The sequence below is a fragment of the Canis lupus genome, chromosome 20 (assembly GCF_048164855.1).
Source record: "Canis lupus baileyi chromosome 20, mCanLup2.hap1, whole genome shotgun sequence".
Lineage (NCBI taxonomy): Eukaryota > Metazoa > Chordata > Mammalia > Carnivora > Canidae > Canis > Canis lupus.
This window is the reverse complement of record NC_132857.1, coordinates 34,188,126-34,205,953: the sequence shown is the minus strand read 5'-3', so window position 1 is coordinate 34,205,953 and position 17,828 is coordinate 34,188,126. Positions and strand designations below refer to the sequence as shown.

At 51.0% G+C, this 17,828-nt stretch overlaps 1 protein-coding gene and 2 long non-coding RNA genes across 4 annotated transcripts in view; 1 reads left to right on the top strand and 2 right to left on the bottom strand.

Moving 5' to 3' along the window:
• Positions 1–2,340: 2,340 nt before the first annotated feature.
• Positions 2,341–3,695, bottom strand: LOC140611845 (uncharacterized). The gene is made up of 3 exons (XR_012013096.1): positions 3,560–3,695; positions 3,087–3,193; positions 2,341–2,648 (listed from the first exon to the last, which is right to left on the bottom strand). It is a non-coding gene; the product is annotated as an uncharacterized lncRNA (long non-coding RNA).
• Positions 3,527–6,190, top strand: LOC140611844 (uncharacterized). Its single transcript, XR_012013095.1, has 2 exons — positions 3,527–3,847; positions 5,520–6,190. It is a non-coding gene; the product is annotated as an uncharacterized lncRNA (long non-coding RNA).
• A 68-nt stretch (positions 6,191–6,258) lies between these two features.
• TFCP2L1 (transcription factor CP2 like 1) overlaps positions 6,259–17,828 on the bottom strand; it is a 60,138-nt gene continuing 48,568 nt past the window's right edge. For both annotated transcript variants that reach the window (XM_072788856.1, XM_072788857.1), the window contains 2 exons: positions 15,076–15,127; positions 6,259–14,129 (listed from right to left, as the gene is read on the bottom strand). In XM_072788856.1, coding sequence (XP_072644957.1) covers positions 14,083–14,129; positions 15,076–15,127 — 99 coding nt within the window. In that variant the 3' untranslated portion in view covers positions 6,259–14,082. The remainder of the gene's footprint in view (positions 14,130–15,075; positions 15,128–17,828) is intronic.

The window sequence follows — 17,828 nt, the reverse complement described above, 5'->3', positions numbered from 1 at the left end:
CCCGACCACCCTGTGACAAGGCTGGCTGGGGCCGCGGGGCCTTGATCTGCCGCTGTCACGCGAGGGGAAGCTGCTGGGCACTGGCAGCCTGGTCCCTAAAACCTCTCCCTCCACTCTCTAGGGTGTCTTCCCTCCTCTGCCTGGAGTGAAGGGTCAAGGGAAGCCTCTGAGGCCCTAGAACATGGCAAGACCACCAGATGGAAGGCACGCGGGTCCCCAGATGACCATGTAGGACGCAGCCTGGTGAGCCAGAGCCACCTGACACACAAAGAAGAAATAAGCCTTTATTGTGTTGAGCCACTCAGGTTTAGGGGTTGTTTTCACAGCATCTAGCGTTACTTACCTAACAATATGGCCATAATATGAGACTCTTTTAATTAGTTCTTCTTGGATATTTCCAACTTGATTTGTTTCCTAACAGCTATTACCATAGTGGTGCTGTTTTATATTCTTGGCAGTCTTCTTTTTAATGTTATCTTTTGGATACTTTACAGACAGTTCAATTAGTCAATTAGTTTACAGACCAACCCATTCTTTGAACTCTTAAGTCACTAGCAGCCAAAAAAAAGACAAAAAAAGAAAAAAGGCACTCAAGACTTTGACACATGGTTCCACCCGGGCACTAATGACTCCTTTCCTACAGTCAGATTAATTTCAGAACAACAACAAAAAAAAGGACACCTGGGTGGCTCTGGTTGAGCGTCTGCCTTCGGCTCAGGGTGTGAGTGACTGGGGTCCTGGGATCGAGTCCCATGTCGGGCTCCCTGTATGGGGCCTGCTTCTCCCTCTGCCTGTGTCTCTGCCTCTCTCTGTGTGTCTCTCATGAATAAATAAAATCTTAAAAAAAAAAAAAAACCTTTTCAGAACATAGAGGCTGGTCTCATAAGGGCACTGGGGACATCAGGCCATGGGGAGATGGAAGCTTCCCAAATGGACAATTTGGTCAAAGGCCAAAAGACCAAGATGAAGCCTTCAGAACCCCTGGCAGAGCTTCAGACCAGCAAGTGGGAGTTGGGCCCTCCACTCCCTTGGCTACAACACAGCTGGGGGGCTCTTACAGCCCAAAGGAAAGAGCAAAATTCTCCCTGAAGCTCATCTCTGGCAAGCTAGCAGCAGTGCTTTTCCCGAGTGACAGGCATGCTGAGCCCAAAGGCTCCTAATGCAGATTTTCAGCCTGACTCGAACACCCTCCAGTCCTGCCAGCTTAGGTGAACACGGAAACGATTTCACGAGCACATCAGCGATGTAGGATCCAGGAGGTCAGCAGGTGTCCTCCCTGAAGCTCAGGGCTCAGCAGAAGGCACTCTGGGGAGCTGTGGGTGCAGAGTGAATTCTGGAGATCAGGAGCCTGTGGCGGGGAAGGGCTGCAAACGCAGGGATCTGGGGACAGGCCTCTTTTCTGGGGGCACACATTCCAGATACCAGCAGCAGAGTGACCGAGGGACATGCAGTTGTGGGGAAGATGCCCAGGCAGTGATCATGAGGGGGTCTGGGAGCCAGGGGTCCTCTAGCTGGGGCCAGGCTCTGAGCTGAAGACTTGCTAGAGTCAGCCCCCTTGCTGAGCAACCCCCCACCCGCCACCTTCGCTGCCCCCCGGGGAGGCAGGTGGGAGGTGGAGACTCTGATGTAGGAGGTGGTCCTGGCTCACCCCATCACATGGCCCCAAGGACAAAACTAGGACACAGTGGAGACAAGGAAGGGATGCCCATGGTACCACCCTGTCCCAAAGGCGCACTCCCGCCACTCCTGAACATATGGAGAATTGGAGGAGGGACATCCCACAACCAACCTAGACCATCCTGGATTCCCCCTCCGAGCTCAGGGCAGCACCCAGGCTAGGATGCCTCCCTCCCTAGCTCACCACCTCCCCCAGAGCCACCTGGCACGGTCCTCTGGGTCCACGGCAGTCCCAGGAAGTGACAGACCCAGGTCAGAAGCCCACTCTGCCCCATGAGTGTCCTTGAGTCAACTACCCAGCCTCTCTGAGCCTCAGTTTCCCCAAGGGCAATGCAGAGGCTTTTTTTTTTTTTTAAGATTTTATTATTTATTCATGAGAGACACACAGAGAGAGAGGCAGACACAGGCAGAGGGAGAAGCAGGCTCCATGCAGGGAGCCCAACGTGGGACTCGATCCCAGGACCCAGGGTCACGCCCTGAGCCAAAAGCAGATGCTCAACCACTGAGCCACCCAGGGGCCCCCACAATGTGGAGACTTTAACACCTGCCTCCTAAGGGGGTGTGAGCACCGGGTGAGATCATGAAACGTCAAGGAGGAAAGAGTCTTCCTCCACCCCCTTCCATCCAGTGCTTGGGGTGGGGGAATGAAATGGATAGAAGACAGTAAGAGAAAGATATTTATTCTCATATGTACACAGTTGCGCACACAAATACGTGAGTGAAAGAGGCAGTCAGAACTGGGGGCTCACGTACCATCTTTCCGGGGGGGGGGAGTGTAGGGGGGAGGCTGGGAGCACATCTCCCTCTTAGGAAAGAGAAATGGGCCCGTAGGAGAACAGATGGCACGCATGTGGGAGCTCATCTCTTATTCCAGTCAAGGCTTCTCAGCTTCTCGTGGCTGAGAGGAGTCAGTCTCCTCTGGTTGCAAAACCCCCAGGGAGATTTATGGCAGTTGAATTCTTTGGGAGGCTCTGCTTTGGGGCAGATAAGGAGAGTTCATAAAGAACACACACCAAGTAAAAATCCCAAACCTCTTCACAGCGGTATATTCTGGTTCCTTTCAGCAGCCTGTAAGACCCTTGGCACTCGGCAGATACCCAACTGGAGGGCCCCTGTCAGGCCCTGTCCATGCCAACACGGCCAGGGGCTCTTTGCCCCACATTTGGTACTTTGCCCAATTCCCTACTCTCCCATCCAAACTCACCTGTCCCAGTCCCCTGCCACCATACCGTGTCCTCAGTGTGCTAAGCTAATACACTAATCTGCAGTCTGGTTAAGAAGACACACCAGCTGGCTCCCTGCCTGGTACGGGCCCCTCTCGTGGGGGCCTCCGGTCCCTCTCCCTCGCTGGCCAATCAGCACCACACTGATTTACTCACATTTACTCACATTTACTCACATTTACTCACATTTACTCACTCAACAAACACTGCTGGAGAGGCTTCTCCCTGCCAGGCCCTGGGCTGGACTTCTGAGTGGCATTGGTGGAGCAAACCAATCTCTGTCCCCGAGAGTTCTGCTCAGTGAGAGAAGCAGACAGACAGACAGACAGACAGTTGAGCCTCTGCACAGGAGCCCACGAGAGCTCAAGGGAAGAGTGGGGCTGGCGAGCGCTGTGACTTGGGAGCCAGGAAAGAGCCGAGTCCCCAGAGGAATGGAGGAAGTGGGGAGGGAGGGTGGGAACGAAGGAAGGATGGGGGGGAAGGAGGGAGGGGGAGAGGAGGGAAGGAAAGAAGGATGGGGGAGAGAGGGAAAGAGGGAGAGGGGGTGGGGAGGGAGGGAGGAAGGAAGGGCGGACAGGCAAGTGGAAGCTGGCTGGTTTCCCTCCGTCCACGTTTCCCCAGTGGACGAGTCTGAAGCCCAGGCCCCAGCCCAGCCTCACCACTGATCAGAGGCCCAACAGCTGCCTCTTGCCCGATAAGCTCTTTCCAGATAACCCCTTTCCCTTATAATTGAGTTTAAATATTGATCCACCCAATCAAGGCAGGTTAATATTCAACCGAGCAGAGCTCTGCAGGCCTCCTGGCCCCCAGGATCCGGTCCCTGGAAGGCAGGTGCCCCGGGCGACTAGGCCGGCTCGGGCCGGAGGGCCTCGGTCTCCGGGCGGGCCCCGAGCGCCCCGCAAGGCCGCCTCCACGCGTGTGCCCGCGGCGCAGCAGCCCAGGACCAGGTGAGGACGGAGGACGCGGCGCTGGGGGAGCTGAAGCGACCCGGGAAAGGACAGAGGGAGAGCCCGTCCTGCTCGTCCGCGCTCGCCCGGAGCACACGGCGCACCTCCCCGGGATTCTGCGTCAGGCCCTCGGCTCCTGCAAGCGGGGTGCTCGGGAGTCGTCTCCCAGGGCCCGCCCTTCCCACTCACTCGGTCAATCTCCAGCCTGCGGGACAGAGGCCCGGACACTGGGTGCCCCCCACCCAGCGCTGTCGGTCTCCCGTGGGGACTGCCACAGTCGGGGACGTGGGGACAGCTGTGGCCCAGGACTTCCTGGACGCGGGTGGGGGGGCAGGGGTGGTGGCGCTGGAGGTGGCTGCCCCCCGGAGGCCCCGCTGCCTCCCCTGGAGGCCCAGTCACTGGGTTTCAGAACTGGAGTCCGCTTCCCTTACAGCGAGGATGGGAGGAGAGTCCCACAGGTGGCCCCACACCCCAGGTTCTGGGGGACATCAGGGGACTGTAACATTCCGTAGTCCCCGCCACCGCCACCCCCACCCTTAGCTCACACCCACGTCTGCATCTTGGATGACTCATTTCCCGTCTTGGATGCTTCTACAAGCAAGCGAGCTCCTCTGGCCAGTAAATAGCACCCACTGGGAACCAGTTAGAAATACATTCTCAAGTCCCAACTCAAACCTGCTGAGTTGGAAGCGGCCGTGAGACCCAGCAGTGTGTTGAAGAAGCCTCCTGGGTGATTCTGATGCCCTCTGAGGGCCACAACACCCCACCGTGCTGTGCTGCCTAAAAATGGGGCATCGAGGAGAAATCATCCTGGGAGCTTCATGCCCACAGCAGGGCCAGCGGAGTGTGCGGGAAGCAGACGGGCTTCCAGTGTGGCTCTGCTCCAGCCCGGGGAAGGCAGCTGGGCCGCAGGCCGGGCCTGAGCACATAATGTAGCTGGTCCCCATCTACCTACTCCGAGCCCCCACATTGTCACTTTCCTTTGGATCCTGGAAAACACCAAGCCATTTCCCACTTCAGAGCAACCCCCTTCCCCCCACCCCCAGAAAGCCGCTCCTGAGCTTTGTGGGGAACCTCCTCCTGTGACCAGGCTCATGCTCACTGCTTCACATGCAGTCTCAAGGCAGGTGACATTCCCAGTTCACAGACGGAGAAGACAGGTTCGGGGAGGTCAAGGAGCTTGCTCTACATGAGGTGGTTCCAGGATTCCAGCGCTCACCAGGCACATCCCACGCACAGGCCAGAAGGGAGGAGAAGGGGTCTTTACTGGAGTGTGGTGGGGAGGGGAGCCATGACCCCTGGGCCTGGGAGGGCAGGGAGAGCACAGGCAGCAGGCACACGGGAGCCGCAGCCCTGGGTGGGCAGCACAGACGTTCCATTGCAACGGAGAGCTGGAGGCAGGTGAGCTTGGAAGAGGGGTGTGGTCTGGGGAGACAGGTGTCTGAGCAGGTAGGGGCTGGGAGAGAGCAGAGAAGCTGGTGGGTGGCTCCAGAGATTGCACCCTCGGTCCCTGAAGGTGACAAGGGGATATGTGCATATGTGCCCACCCCGGCGTCCAGCATAGCTCACCCAGCTTCAGGGACTCAGGGCCTGTGGCAAGGGTGGCTACTAGCGAAAGGAGAAAGTTAGTGTCAGCAGAGCGTGGAAGAATTAGAACCCTCATTTGCTGCAGGTGGGACCAGTGTGACCAGGTGACCCAGCAGCTCCACCTCTGCTGTATACCCCAAAGCCAGGGCAAAGGCCCCAGTGGACATCTGCTCACCCGTGTTCACAGCAGCACTATTCACAACGGCCAAAAGGTGGAAGCACCCCAAGCGCCGCAGAGGATGACGGATAAACAAAACGTGGTGTCTACATACAACGGAGTATTATCCAGCCTGAGAGAGGAGGGGCAGCCTGTCACATGCTGCGACGCGGAGGAGCCTGGAGGACACTACGTGGAGTGAAATAAGCCAGTCACAAAGGACAGATCCTGCGTGACTCTACTCATATGCGGTGCCCAGAACAGTCATATCCTAGAGACAGAGAACTGCAGTTATAGGACCTGGGTGCGGAGGGGGGGATGGGTGGAGTTTCGGTTGATGAAGATGAAAGAGGCCTTGGAGATGGTGAGGATGGTTGCACAATATGAGTGTCCTTGATGCCACTGGACGATGGTGGGGGCACCTGGGTGGCTCAGGGGTTGAGCAGACACTTGGCCTTTGGCTCAGGTCGTGATCCCCGGGTCCTGGGATCGAGTCCCGCATCAGGTTCCCCACGCGGAGCCTGCTTCTCCCTCTGCCCGTGTCTCTCTGCCTCTGTCTGTGTGTCTCATGAATAAATAAATAAAATCTTAAAAAAATAGTTATGATGGTAAATTTCATGGTATTATGTATTTTACAATTTTTAAAAAGAGGCCTGAGCCACGGGGGTTTCTTACAAATGAGTTTTATTTGCATTCTGACCCAAGCACAGATCCCACATACAGATTTCTCATCTGCACAATGGTACAGTAACAAGTGCAAAATATGCTTTATTTCAGGTACAAAAACAATGTGGCAGTATGACAACTTCCCTCTTGATGCCCACCTCCCATGGCCCACCCGTCACACCCTCCTGACCCATCCAGGGCCCATACCACCCAGTAGTAGACTCCCACCACCTTTTGAGTCACCCAATCTAGAGAAAGCTGGGGAAGTTACAATTTAGGAAAGAATCACATTACATACATGAACATTAGAGGACACAGAAAACCAAGCTTTAACCTTACCCAGCAGGGGGAGGGCTGGGGGGAGAGGCACACAAAACAATCCCCTACTCTCTCTCTCTCACTCTTTTTTTAAAGATGTATTTATTTGAGAGAGAACACGTGAGCTGGGAAAGAGGATGAGAGAAGAGGGTGAAGCAGACTCCCCACTGAGCATGGAGACTGACACAAACTGGGTCCCAGGACCCTGAGATCATGACCTGAGCCAAAATAGAGTCACCAGCTTCACCAGCTTCGCCTTCACCAGGCGGCCCTCCCCTTCTCTGGTCTTTAACAATCAAGTCCCACAAATGTTTTCCCACCGGGGTGCACCAGGCCCAGGGATGGAACCTCAGGATGAAAGCTAGCACGGCACAGGGAGCTTACCCCCCAAGTCTGGTATGCGAGAGTGTGGGGTGGATGCCCTGCCACAGCGACCTCACGGCACAGAGGGAGGGAAAGGGGCAACAGCAAAAGCGCTGAGCTCAAAGCCCGACCTGGGAGAGGCCAGCCCGCAGCATCCGCCGTGGCTGCTGCTGGTGGTGGTGTTACTAATGGAAGCTTGGGTGCAGCATCCCGCCACCTGCACCTGGAGGGGAGAAGCGGGGTGCCCACAAAGCCCACACCACCCCAGGAGGAAGGTGGACCTCGTCATGCAGGACTCAGCCCCAAAGGCCGGCAGTTGGCCTTATTTCCGCTTCTCCCAAGGGCAGAACCGGAAGCCCAGGCCCAGAGAACCCTTACTTGGGGCCAGGCAGGGGCCCCTCTCTATCACCAAATGAGGCCAGCACAAGCGGTTCCCTCTGTGTGAGGAAGAGCCCAGCAGAACGTGGAGGGGGAAGCTTGTGGGACCCCAGAGAAGCCATGACGTCCAGAAGGACCAGGAGGAGGTGAAGGTTGGGCTGTGACCTCCAGGAGAGGAAAGTTCCAGTGACCTAAGTTAGAAGGCCAGGGCCCACCAGCTTGGCGGCCTGGTAACACCCACACAGAACCCTTCCCCGCACATGGCCCTCGGACACCGACCCCTGGCACCTGGCCCGCGCTGGGGTCCAGGCCAGCCTGGTCTCCGGGAGCAGGTCAGCCCCGGGAAGAGGAAGGAAAGCCCACAGAGCAGCCAGGGTGGAGAGACCACAGGCAGGGGAGGCTCCAGGCTGCTCGGCTCAACACTTCTCTTGCTTCAAAGCTCAGAACTAAAATTATTTGAGTTCTTATTTAATGGGATTTCCACTGGGGACAGAAAACAGCCCAAAGCTTTATCTTGGTGGTTGGCAAAGCTTTTCTGGAAAGAGCTAGATAGTACATATTTTCAGCTTTGAGGGCAATGAGGCAAATCAATATGATGTCAGAAAAAAACAAGTTTCCACAACTTTTTTTTGTTGTTGATAGAATTCAAAATATATCAACTGAATACTTTTTTCTTTCTTTCTTTCTTTCTTTTTTTGTAATACAGGTCTACTAATGAGAAAAATGGAACTGGGACAGGGGATGTGGGGTAATATTTCACTTGGGTTCAGAGATCATGCTCCCTGTCATCAAACCCCACACAACCTGGCAGAGGGCTGGATCTGGCCCAAGGTTTGCCAACCCCCACGAGTGCAGGTGTGTGTTGATGGTGGTGGGAGCCGGGAGACAGGGCCTGGGGTTAATTATACTGTTCTCTCCTTGATGAAGCTTTGAAAACTTCTTTTGATAAAAAGCCTTTCCACTCCTTGCTAGTTCCCTGCAGCCCACCCGCTGGGGTTCCTCAAGATGAAGGGCACGAAGACAGGCTCACACACGATGCTCCTGTGGAGGGGGAATAGTTTGGCTGCTCGGGGGTAAGGGCTGGTCACTCCAAGATTGGGCACTGACCCCATCTCTCCATCTCATCCCATGAGCTACCCTGCACAGAGCAGCAAACCCACTTCTCAGAGCCACTGTTTGGGAACATTGCTCCTAGAAGGCCCCTACAAGCAAGTGGGGGATGGCAGGTCCAGCCCTGGGCCATCGGCACAGGGAACCACCAGAGCCACCACTTGGAACTACTGGCTATTCCCTGCAGGAGTAAGGGGGAGGACACCGGGGAGGTCTGGTGAGCTCAGGAGGCTCCAAAGAGCTCCCAGGGTGCCCTAGGGTGGCCTGACCAGCACTTTACTGCCCCCCAGATCCCAGAGCCCAGCCCCCACAGAGCAAAGCAAAGGGTGTACAATCATTTCTTAATAGCCAGGCTGACTGATGGTCTCACACACAGAGCAAGTATCTCGAGGAGAGAAAGAGCATGTAAGGCAGCTGTGTGGAAGACTGACTCCATGGGCCCTGTTTCTGGGGTTCTTGTCAGATGTCAGCTGCTAACACTGCTTCTCCCACCTCAGAAGAGGTGGTCTTAGGGTGTGAATTACACCACCCCCCAAACTAGGGCAACTTTACCCAGACCAGTTTCATCAACAGGGCCTGAACGAGTGTCACACAAGATCTAAAAAGAAGAGCATTAATCACCACATCTGGCTGAGCTGTCCTGCCAGATAGAGGAGGACAGAAAGGGGCCCACGTGCACCCATAAACACAAGCACCCACCTGTAATGCAGACACGGAACTGGCAACGTGGAGTCTGGGCTCTGGCGGCCAGGCAACACCTGGTGGCCACTCTAAGGGTGCTGGGCTAGACACACTTCCTGAGACATGACCCCAGTGCCAGGCCTCAGGTTGGGGTGCACCTCATGGGGTGCCCACCAGCCTGAGCAGGGGCATTTGTGGTGTTACATACAACTAAGACCCAAGCATCTATGCCTCACCTGCCGCTGTAGGACTCCATGGAGGGAAAAGTGAGAAAGCCCCACCGCCCCTCACATTCACCTCCTAGCTGAGCAAAGGTCTGGGGGCCCTGGCTCCTGCCCCCCTCCTTCCACTGCCTCCTGCACCTCGGTCAATGCCACGTTTGGCACCCCCCCCTTCCACTTTCTGAGAACCTCTGGGCTTGCTCCCTTTGCTCCACTGACACCAGCAAGAGAAGTTTTCCATTTTTCTCATCAGCTCGTTAATGATTTTCAAGCTTAAGTTACTCAGGCCAGGCCCCGAAGCCACTCTGGACTCGGAAACTTGTGACCCACAGCTCAGCCAGCTCTAGTCTGCTCCCGGGGGAAGCCCCCTTGAGGTTAACAGTTCTCCCCAAGGGGCCCGAGGCTGCCCGGGCAGGAGGTCAGCGGGGCAGTTGGCTGGCCTTTGCTTGAGACCCTAAGCCCTGACTTCCAACTCCCTACCCCATCCTGCTCTTCTCATCCATCCCTTCCCCCAGCAAATCCTATTGTCCCCTCATTCAAAAGCCTCTGTGTCTTCATTGTAAGGTGCAACCTGGCAAACTGATAAGGTTTATCACAACCTTGCCGGCAGAAAAAGAAACATGATGGCCTGAGAATAAGGAGCTCAGCTTGAGGCTTATGGTTCACAAGACGGTAGCCTGAGCACATGAGGAGACCATCTTTCTCTCTGCGGATCACACCTTTAAAAACAGCTGCTGCCAAAGAGAAACCACAGCCTAGATCCCATGGGGGTGGAGGCTGCAGTTCTGGGAAGGGTTGCCCCAGCCCCCAGCCCCAAACTCTGGTCTCAGCACTCATGGGAAAGACAGTGGACAGGAGTGGGAAGTGCTCTGGCTTTTCTGTCCTTCTACATGAAAAAGATAAAATCTACAGCCAGCTTTTCTGACTCCTGTTCAATAAGGACAAGCTGCTGAAACAAAGCAGCTAAAACATTTTGGTATCAAATTATAATGTGTACTTATTTTCTACTTCGTAAACTACAATACTCATCTAGAACCATTAGGAGAATGTGAAAGAGGCAGTTGGCTGGCTCAGCCAGTAGAGCTTGTGACTCCTCGTCTCAGGATTGTGAGTTCAAGCCCCAAGTTGGGGAGAGACATTACTTAAAAACAATTTTTTTTTAAAAAAGAAACTATTAAAACAAACAAACAAAAACAGACAGCAGTGCAGGTTCCAGAAAATCGAAGACCCCACTAACTGTGAACTTAAGGTAATAGGTCTTTATTAGACCCTCATTTGGAATTAAGAAATAAAAATATTACCCCACTAAATTTTTATAATTAAAATCGAGCCTGTCATCACTTGGCCCGGGGGAGTCACTTAGGTCTAGTGACTGACTGACAAAACACCCTGAAGGCTGGTAGTTAGGAGACCAAAGGTCTAGTCCTGACCGTGTGTGACCCTGGGCAAATGATTCCATTTCCTTGAGACTAAGTTTCCTCAAAAAAGGAAATGACTGGTCCTGACTTCCCCTAGGACTAATGTGTGGAGTGAGACCATGCACCAAGAAAGGCTGCAGAACAGCAGAGCATGACATGACCCAGTACTTGTGAGAAGGTTAAGGCAGAGATGGTAGGAGGAGTATAAAAATGGTGGAGATGGACATAGGCTGGGCTTTAAAAAGAACAAGAAAGAGGAATAAGAAGGAAGACGAAGGAAGAAGAAAGAAGAAGAGGAGGAAGAGGAAGAAGAGGAAGGAGACGCAGAAGCAGAAGAAAAGTTTTCCCAGTGACAGCCCCATGTCTCAGAAAAAAAGATCCAGTAGGAATCAGGGGCCTTTTAGCCAGGGTCAAATGGGCACCCACATGCAAAAGAACGAGGTTGGACCTCCACCTCATACCATATACAAAAGTTAACCTGAAATGAATCAAAGGCCACTGGAGAGCTAAAGCTGTAAAAATTCTTAGAAGGAAACAGAAGCATAAGTCTTGACCTTGGATTACACGATGGTTTTTGAGATATGACACGAAAAGCACAAGCAACAAAAGCATGTATCTTAGGTGTAATCAAAATTAAAAACTTTTGTGCGCCAAAGGATGTCTTAACAAAGTGAAGACAATCCACAGAATGGGAGAAAATTTTTACAGATCATGTATCTGATAAAGCACTGACATCTAGAATATACAAAGAACTCATGCAACTCAGTAATAAAAAAAGACAAATGACCCAAACATAAATGGGCAAAGGATCTAAATAGGTTATTTCTCCAAAGAAGACATACGAATAGCCAATAAGCACATGAAAAAATGCTCAACATCATTAGCTATCAGGGAAATGCAAATCAAAACCACAAGGAGATACGACTTCACATCCACTAGTATATTCTAATAAAAAAGACAGAGAATTAGCAAGTGTTGGTGAAGATATGAGGAAACTGGAGCCCTTGTGCACAACTGGTGGGAATGCCTTGGAAAAGTATGGCAGTTCCTCAAAAAGTTAAACACAGAGTTCCATATGACCCAGGAATTCCACTCCTAGGTATACACCCAAAAGAAATGAAAACATATGTGTATGTAAAAACTTGTACAACTATGTTCATAGCAGCATCAGTCATACTAGCCAAGAAGTAGAAACAACTCATACGTCAATCAACTGGTGAGTGGTTAAACAAAATATGGTACGTATAGCCATAGAATGAAACATTATTCGGCTATAAAAAGAATTGAAGTGTGGACACATGTTCAACATGGAAGACCCTAGAAAACATTACGCTAGTAAAAAAACAAAGCCAGCAACAAAAGGCCACTGTGATTCCATTTACGTGATAGGTCCAGAATAGGTAAATCAATATGGAGGGACGCCTGGGTGGCTTAGTGGTTGAGCATCTGCCTTTGGCTCAGGGCATGGTCCCAGGGTCCCGGGATTGAGTCCCACATCGGGCTCCACTAGAGGAGGTTGCCTCTCCCTCGGCCTGTGTCTCTGCCTTTCTCTCTGTATCTCTCATGAATAAGTAAATAAAATCTTTAAAAAAAAAAATCAGTATGGAAAAGAGGATCATGGTTGCCTAAGACAAGCTAGTTGTGAGGAGAGAGGGAAGACGATCACTAAAAGGAGTAGGGTTTCTTTTTGGGGGTGGGGGGAAGGAAAATGTTCTCAAACTGAATGTGCTGATTCTGTGAATTCACTAAAAACCACAGAGTAGTATACTATAGATGGGTACACTGAATGCTATGTGAATTTTACCTCAATAAAGCTATTACCTGCTCCCCCACTCTCCCCCAAGACAGAAAAGGAATCAGGAGGCTGCTTTACTCCAGAGAAACACCACACCTGTTGTCCCAACATCATCATTACGAAAGCACCCTTTTTGCCCTCTGAAGTGATTTATATGATAAATATCTATCACTGCCCTATCACTACGTGGTATCGGGCAGGTGGCTCTGCCCCTCTCGGCTTTCAGTTTCATCTGTAAAACAAGGTCTACCCAGTTCTGATCATCTTTGACCCTAACACTATATTCCCCAAAAGCTCCACTTTAGAAGTTGTAAAATCCTGCTCAGCTGATCATACAGCTTCCCAGTGCTTTCGAAGATAAACCTAAGTTAGCTAAGAGTATATAGATCACTGGGTCCCAGGAAACAGACACAAGACAAAGACAAATACCTGAGTTTACCCATACTCAAGTTTCCCCATAGTCAAGCCAAGAGAGGCGATCCAACCATCCCAGTGCAAGCAAAATGCCCTAACACTCCCTCTATAAAATGAAAAAAGATAAACATTTAAATGGGGACCCTCACAGTAGAGACAAAGTTTGGCAGTGTTAATCAAGGTCTTCTCTAAATGAGACTTAGTTGGTTAAGTCCACGCACAAGAGCCCGCTACCATGACTGTCAAGGTCATCTGACTGCACAGTGGGATGCTCGTTTCTTAGTCCTCCTTACCCATGATTGCTGAGGAAATAAAATCATATAAAAGGAGCTCAAGAAAAAAAAATCATTTTGTTCTCATCCCTTGTACACTTGTGAGAATGTACCAGAAAATAGTTACTCCATCCTCTTCCTCTCCCTCTCCCTCCCAAGGGCGTAGACCTAGGTATGTGTGGCAGGTCCTACACATGCGTTGTGGTGTCTACATGACCAACGCAGAGACAGGTGAGCCCATCTCTGGGCATTATGGCAACAGGTCCTTAGAAATAAGAGTCAAGGTGGAAGAAGCAGAAGGCACAGAATAAACCCCATTCCCATCGATCCATCCAAGAACCAGAAAGACCCTCATGAGGGCCGCTGAGAAGGAAAACCAACGTGAAGGTAGAATGGTGGCAAGTTACCCAGTCAACAGTCCTGGTCACGGAGCTGGTCACCAGAGAAGATGAAGGCTGACGGGAGGCAGGGCTTTCCCTGGAGGCAGGGGAGTAGTCAGAAGGATACAGTGGCACCAAGATACCCAGTGAACCAGCCTCCAACAAGGGACCGAGGGGTTTCAGAGAAGATGCCCCTGCCATTTGCCTCTTTAGGATAGCAGGCAAAGAACAAGGAACCGCTCAAAAGCTGGAGGTCAAGAGGAAGGAGAGAGGAGCCATTGGCTTTCTGCGTGCCAGAGACCGCATCCACAGGTTCCCGCCGGTTACTGGTCCATGGCTTCCACAGACTGGGCCAAGTCCCTCCCAGTCACAGCTTGCCAGGTGAGGCCGAAGCTTACGGAGGTGCAGGTTCTACATCCAAAGGAATCCACGGGGCTGGGAGTGGGAGGCTCTGGCTTACACACTCTACTTCTGCTCAGAGGCCACACTTCAGGATGATGTGGTAGCCATCGTTGCTCTCGGCTGCCAAGGGAGACAAGGGCATTTTACAGGAAGAAAGGCCCGACGCCATAACCTTGGGGTGTTAGGGAGCGCATGGCCTTAGAGTACCAGCGGAAGCCCTGCCACCGGTACTGGCTCCAAATACAACTGCGGAGAGCGCTAACAAACACAGGTATTTCAGCACATGCCTTCACATGCCTTCTGCCTTATTGAGTTTCTTTTTTGGCAATGGGCCTTTCTACCGTAGCCCCAGGCCCAAGAACTAAAGGCTCTATAATATCCAAGAAGGCTTTGGAACCACACTGAGGTTCTCAGGGTATTACGGTCCCCAGCTCTCTGAAGGCAGTTACTGGCTAGATCCAGAACAAGGAGGACAGGAATGGCCCTGCCATCGTTCAGGGTCTCTGACCCAATCATACAGGGTTTTCATTCTGATATACCCCATACATTCACCTGCCCTGGCCCTAAGGAAGGCTACAGCTAGTCTTTCCTTTCTCCTGGCACATGAGTTCCTTCTGAGACCTGTCCTCAGGTGGAAGCTTCATGTCCCGCCCCTCGCCCCATATCCCTGACACCCCACTAGGCCTGCAGGCTCAGCTGTTCTATTCCACACTTGCTCCTCCTGGAGACCTTCATTGTAGAAAAACCCAAACGCATCTTACGTCTACTGAAGCACCGAGTTACGTCTACTCAAGCACCAGGAAAATCACATTGCCTGGCCAGGGTTTCCCTTTCAGAACTGACGTTGGAGCAGATCTCAATAGTCCTCACATTTCCAGGACAACGTTTCACCTTTTCCCCAGAGGATGTCCTCAGATAACGTTCTCTCAAGGGACCCACCGTGCAGGCAGGGAGGCCGGCCCCACTCACCAGTTTGGGTGTCTCCTCACTCTACTACCCAGGGATGGGGCAGGAGGCACAGCCAACATACTTTAATTAAACAAGATAAAAAGGAGGGGGGCTTTACCTTTTAAGGTACTGAGGATAAAACAAGACTCATCTTGGAAATTCTGCACCATCTGAAAGGCAAAAGAGAGACCACGTCCCTTTGACAATGAGTTCATAATATGGAAAGCCTTGACGACACGGATCCCAGCCATTGTGTTTGTACAGATGCAGGAAAAGGGTTACACTTAACACTCACTAAGGAAACACAAAACAAGATAAATATATGAACTGATTATAGTTGTAAGTAACAAAAACTGAACATAAACGACAGAAAGGAGCCAGGAAGGGAAGCAAAATGTTAATATTTACCACGGGACTCCATGTTTCCTTTCGTTTTCATTTTTCCTACTTTACTGGGTCCTCCTATCCCTATAATGGACACATTACAGGAGCATGTATGTGTATAACGGCAACAAATTAAAAACTGAAGTGCTTTGAAAAAGGAAAAAAAAAACATCTTGGGAGTTAGCGGCCTCTGCATATCAGAGTCCTACGAGGACCAATATAAACAGAGCGCCACTCCCTCCATCTACCAAGTGGCAGGAATGGAAGGATTACCCAGCCGCCTCTCTGCAGTTTTCATTTTGATGAACTACCGGGTGACTTTATACAAGTCGACCTTTTCCCTTCTGGTCTCCATGCCCCATCTATAAAATGGGGCTGCTTCCGTGACAAAAGAACAGAACCAGGATACAGAATGTTAGGAATTGGCACCAGAACATCAGGAATCGGCACCCACGGCTAGTGGAGTGTTAATCTATACAACCACTTTACAAAACTGTCCACAGGACCCACTACATTACTCCTCCAGCCCAGTGTTCTAGATAAACCCCTGCAAGTGCCTAACTCAAAGCACACCTAAGAATGTTTACAGCAACACTGTTAGGAATGGTACCTGGAGAGGCGCCTGGCTGGCTCAGTGTGAAGAGCATGCGACTCTTGATCTTGGGGCTGAGTCTGAGCCCATCAGGTACAGAGATTACTTACATAAAAACTTGAAAAAAAAAATAGTAACTGGAAACAGCCCCATGTCAATCAGTAATAATAGGAGCATGAATAAACTGTGACCTAATTCAGCATGCCAGTGGCCTCCGGCAGCATTTCAACATGTGTGACTCTCAAAAATATAAAGGGAAATGGAAGTCACAGAAAAACATGCTATTATTCCACCTTCATGAAATTTTAAATTAGGCAAAATTAAACGATATATTGAGGAGGAAAAGGGTACAATGAATACAACATTCAGAGCAGCAGGTGGAGGTGGTGTGGAAAAGGAAATTAGGGCACAAAGAGGCTCCTAACATAATACTTCATTAACCTGAGGGAAAAAATTGGGTACTTACCTCTTCCTTAAACTGTAAAAATAAGTTTTATAATTCTCCTTGCACACACATGCCATATTTCACAATATAAATGGAAAGAGTATTTCAAAAATACTTAAAGACATACCCACAACACACACGCTAGCTACCACAAAGCAAAACTCCTTTGCAAATTAAAAAAATGCAATCCACATTTATTGCCGCCTCTGGATTACTGCCCCAAATCCTGCCAATCTATGTACCTGAGGACCCCTGCCCCTCCCTGCCAGGCCTAATGATGCGTGAAGTACATTTATTCTATACTGCTGGCCTGCTCCCTCCTGGACTCTTGGCAGCCCAGCCACTTGGGCATGCAAAGCCCTACATGGAGCCCACACGGGCTTAATCAGTAACTCTCTTGTTTAATTAAGTGCCCTTGCACCTCAGGGGCCGGCTTTGCGGCTGGCCAGGCTGCCTCCACCGCTCCGGGCAATTAAGAACCAAAGGTTTCCAATTGATTCAGGGTTAAGAGGCAAGGAGACTTCGGAGAATAAGAATCGCCTACTTAGCTGAGGTAGCATTTCGGTTCTGTTCTCTGCTTCACTTGCTTAACTGCCCACTCTGGAGGGCCCAGGGCAAGCCGGGGAAGGGACTTCCTGCAGGGACCCGTGACATTGCAAGGGTTCCGCACATTCTTGGCTTTCGTCTTCACAAAAGAAATTCATGCCCAAGTGCAAACTGACAACTTTCCTGTGCCATGCAGCAGCCCATTGTGCCGGTGTCTTAACCTCCCTGGCTATTCCCAAGGCAGTGCTTAGGTCAAGAACTCTGGGCATCATTTTGTCTGTGAGGTGGGGGTTGGAAAAACAGCTGTCTGAGATCTCAATGCAAGGACACAGAAGAAATTCTGAACTGGTGACAAAAACTAACAAGTGGCAGATGAAATGTACAGCTGGAACTCTGATGTGTTTTGAGAATCCACACCTACACAGTGCTCAGGCACACGACGGATGCCAGCAAGCGTCCTCTGACAAAATCAAATCAAAGCTAATATAAACTCCTCCAGGAAAAGAGTAAGGAAGAGAAGTGCCTTTCACATTTGCCTTCAGCTGTTTTATACTTCTTGACTTACACTAACTGAATTACTGAATTTTTAAAAGATTTTTTTATTTTTTATTTTTAGGTAATCTCTGCACCCAACATGGGGCTCGAACTCACAACCCCAAGATCAAGAGTCTCATGCTCCACCGACTGAACCAGTCAAGCACCTGGTGAATTACTTTTTAATTCAAGAAGAAGGAAACCACCACCGCTTTGCCAACTTTTAGGACCAAACTCCCATGAAATGGGGGACTTCCATTTAAGGGGCTTGGGCAATTGTAATGACAAGTGGCAATAGGATTATCACCAATAATGACAATATATGAAAATACAGAGACTGTTAGAAGCCTTACGTTTTATACACTGTCAA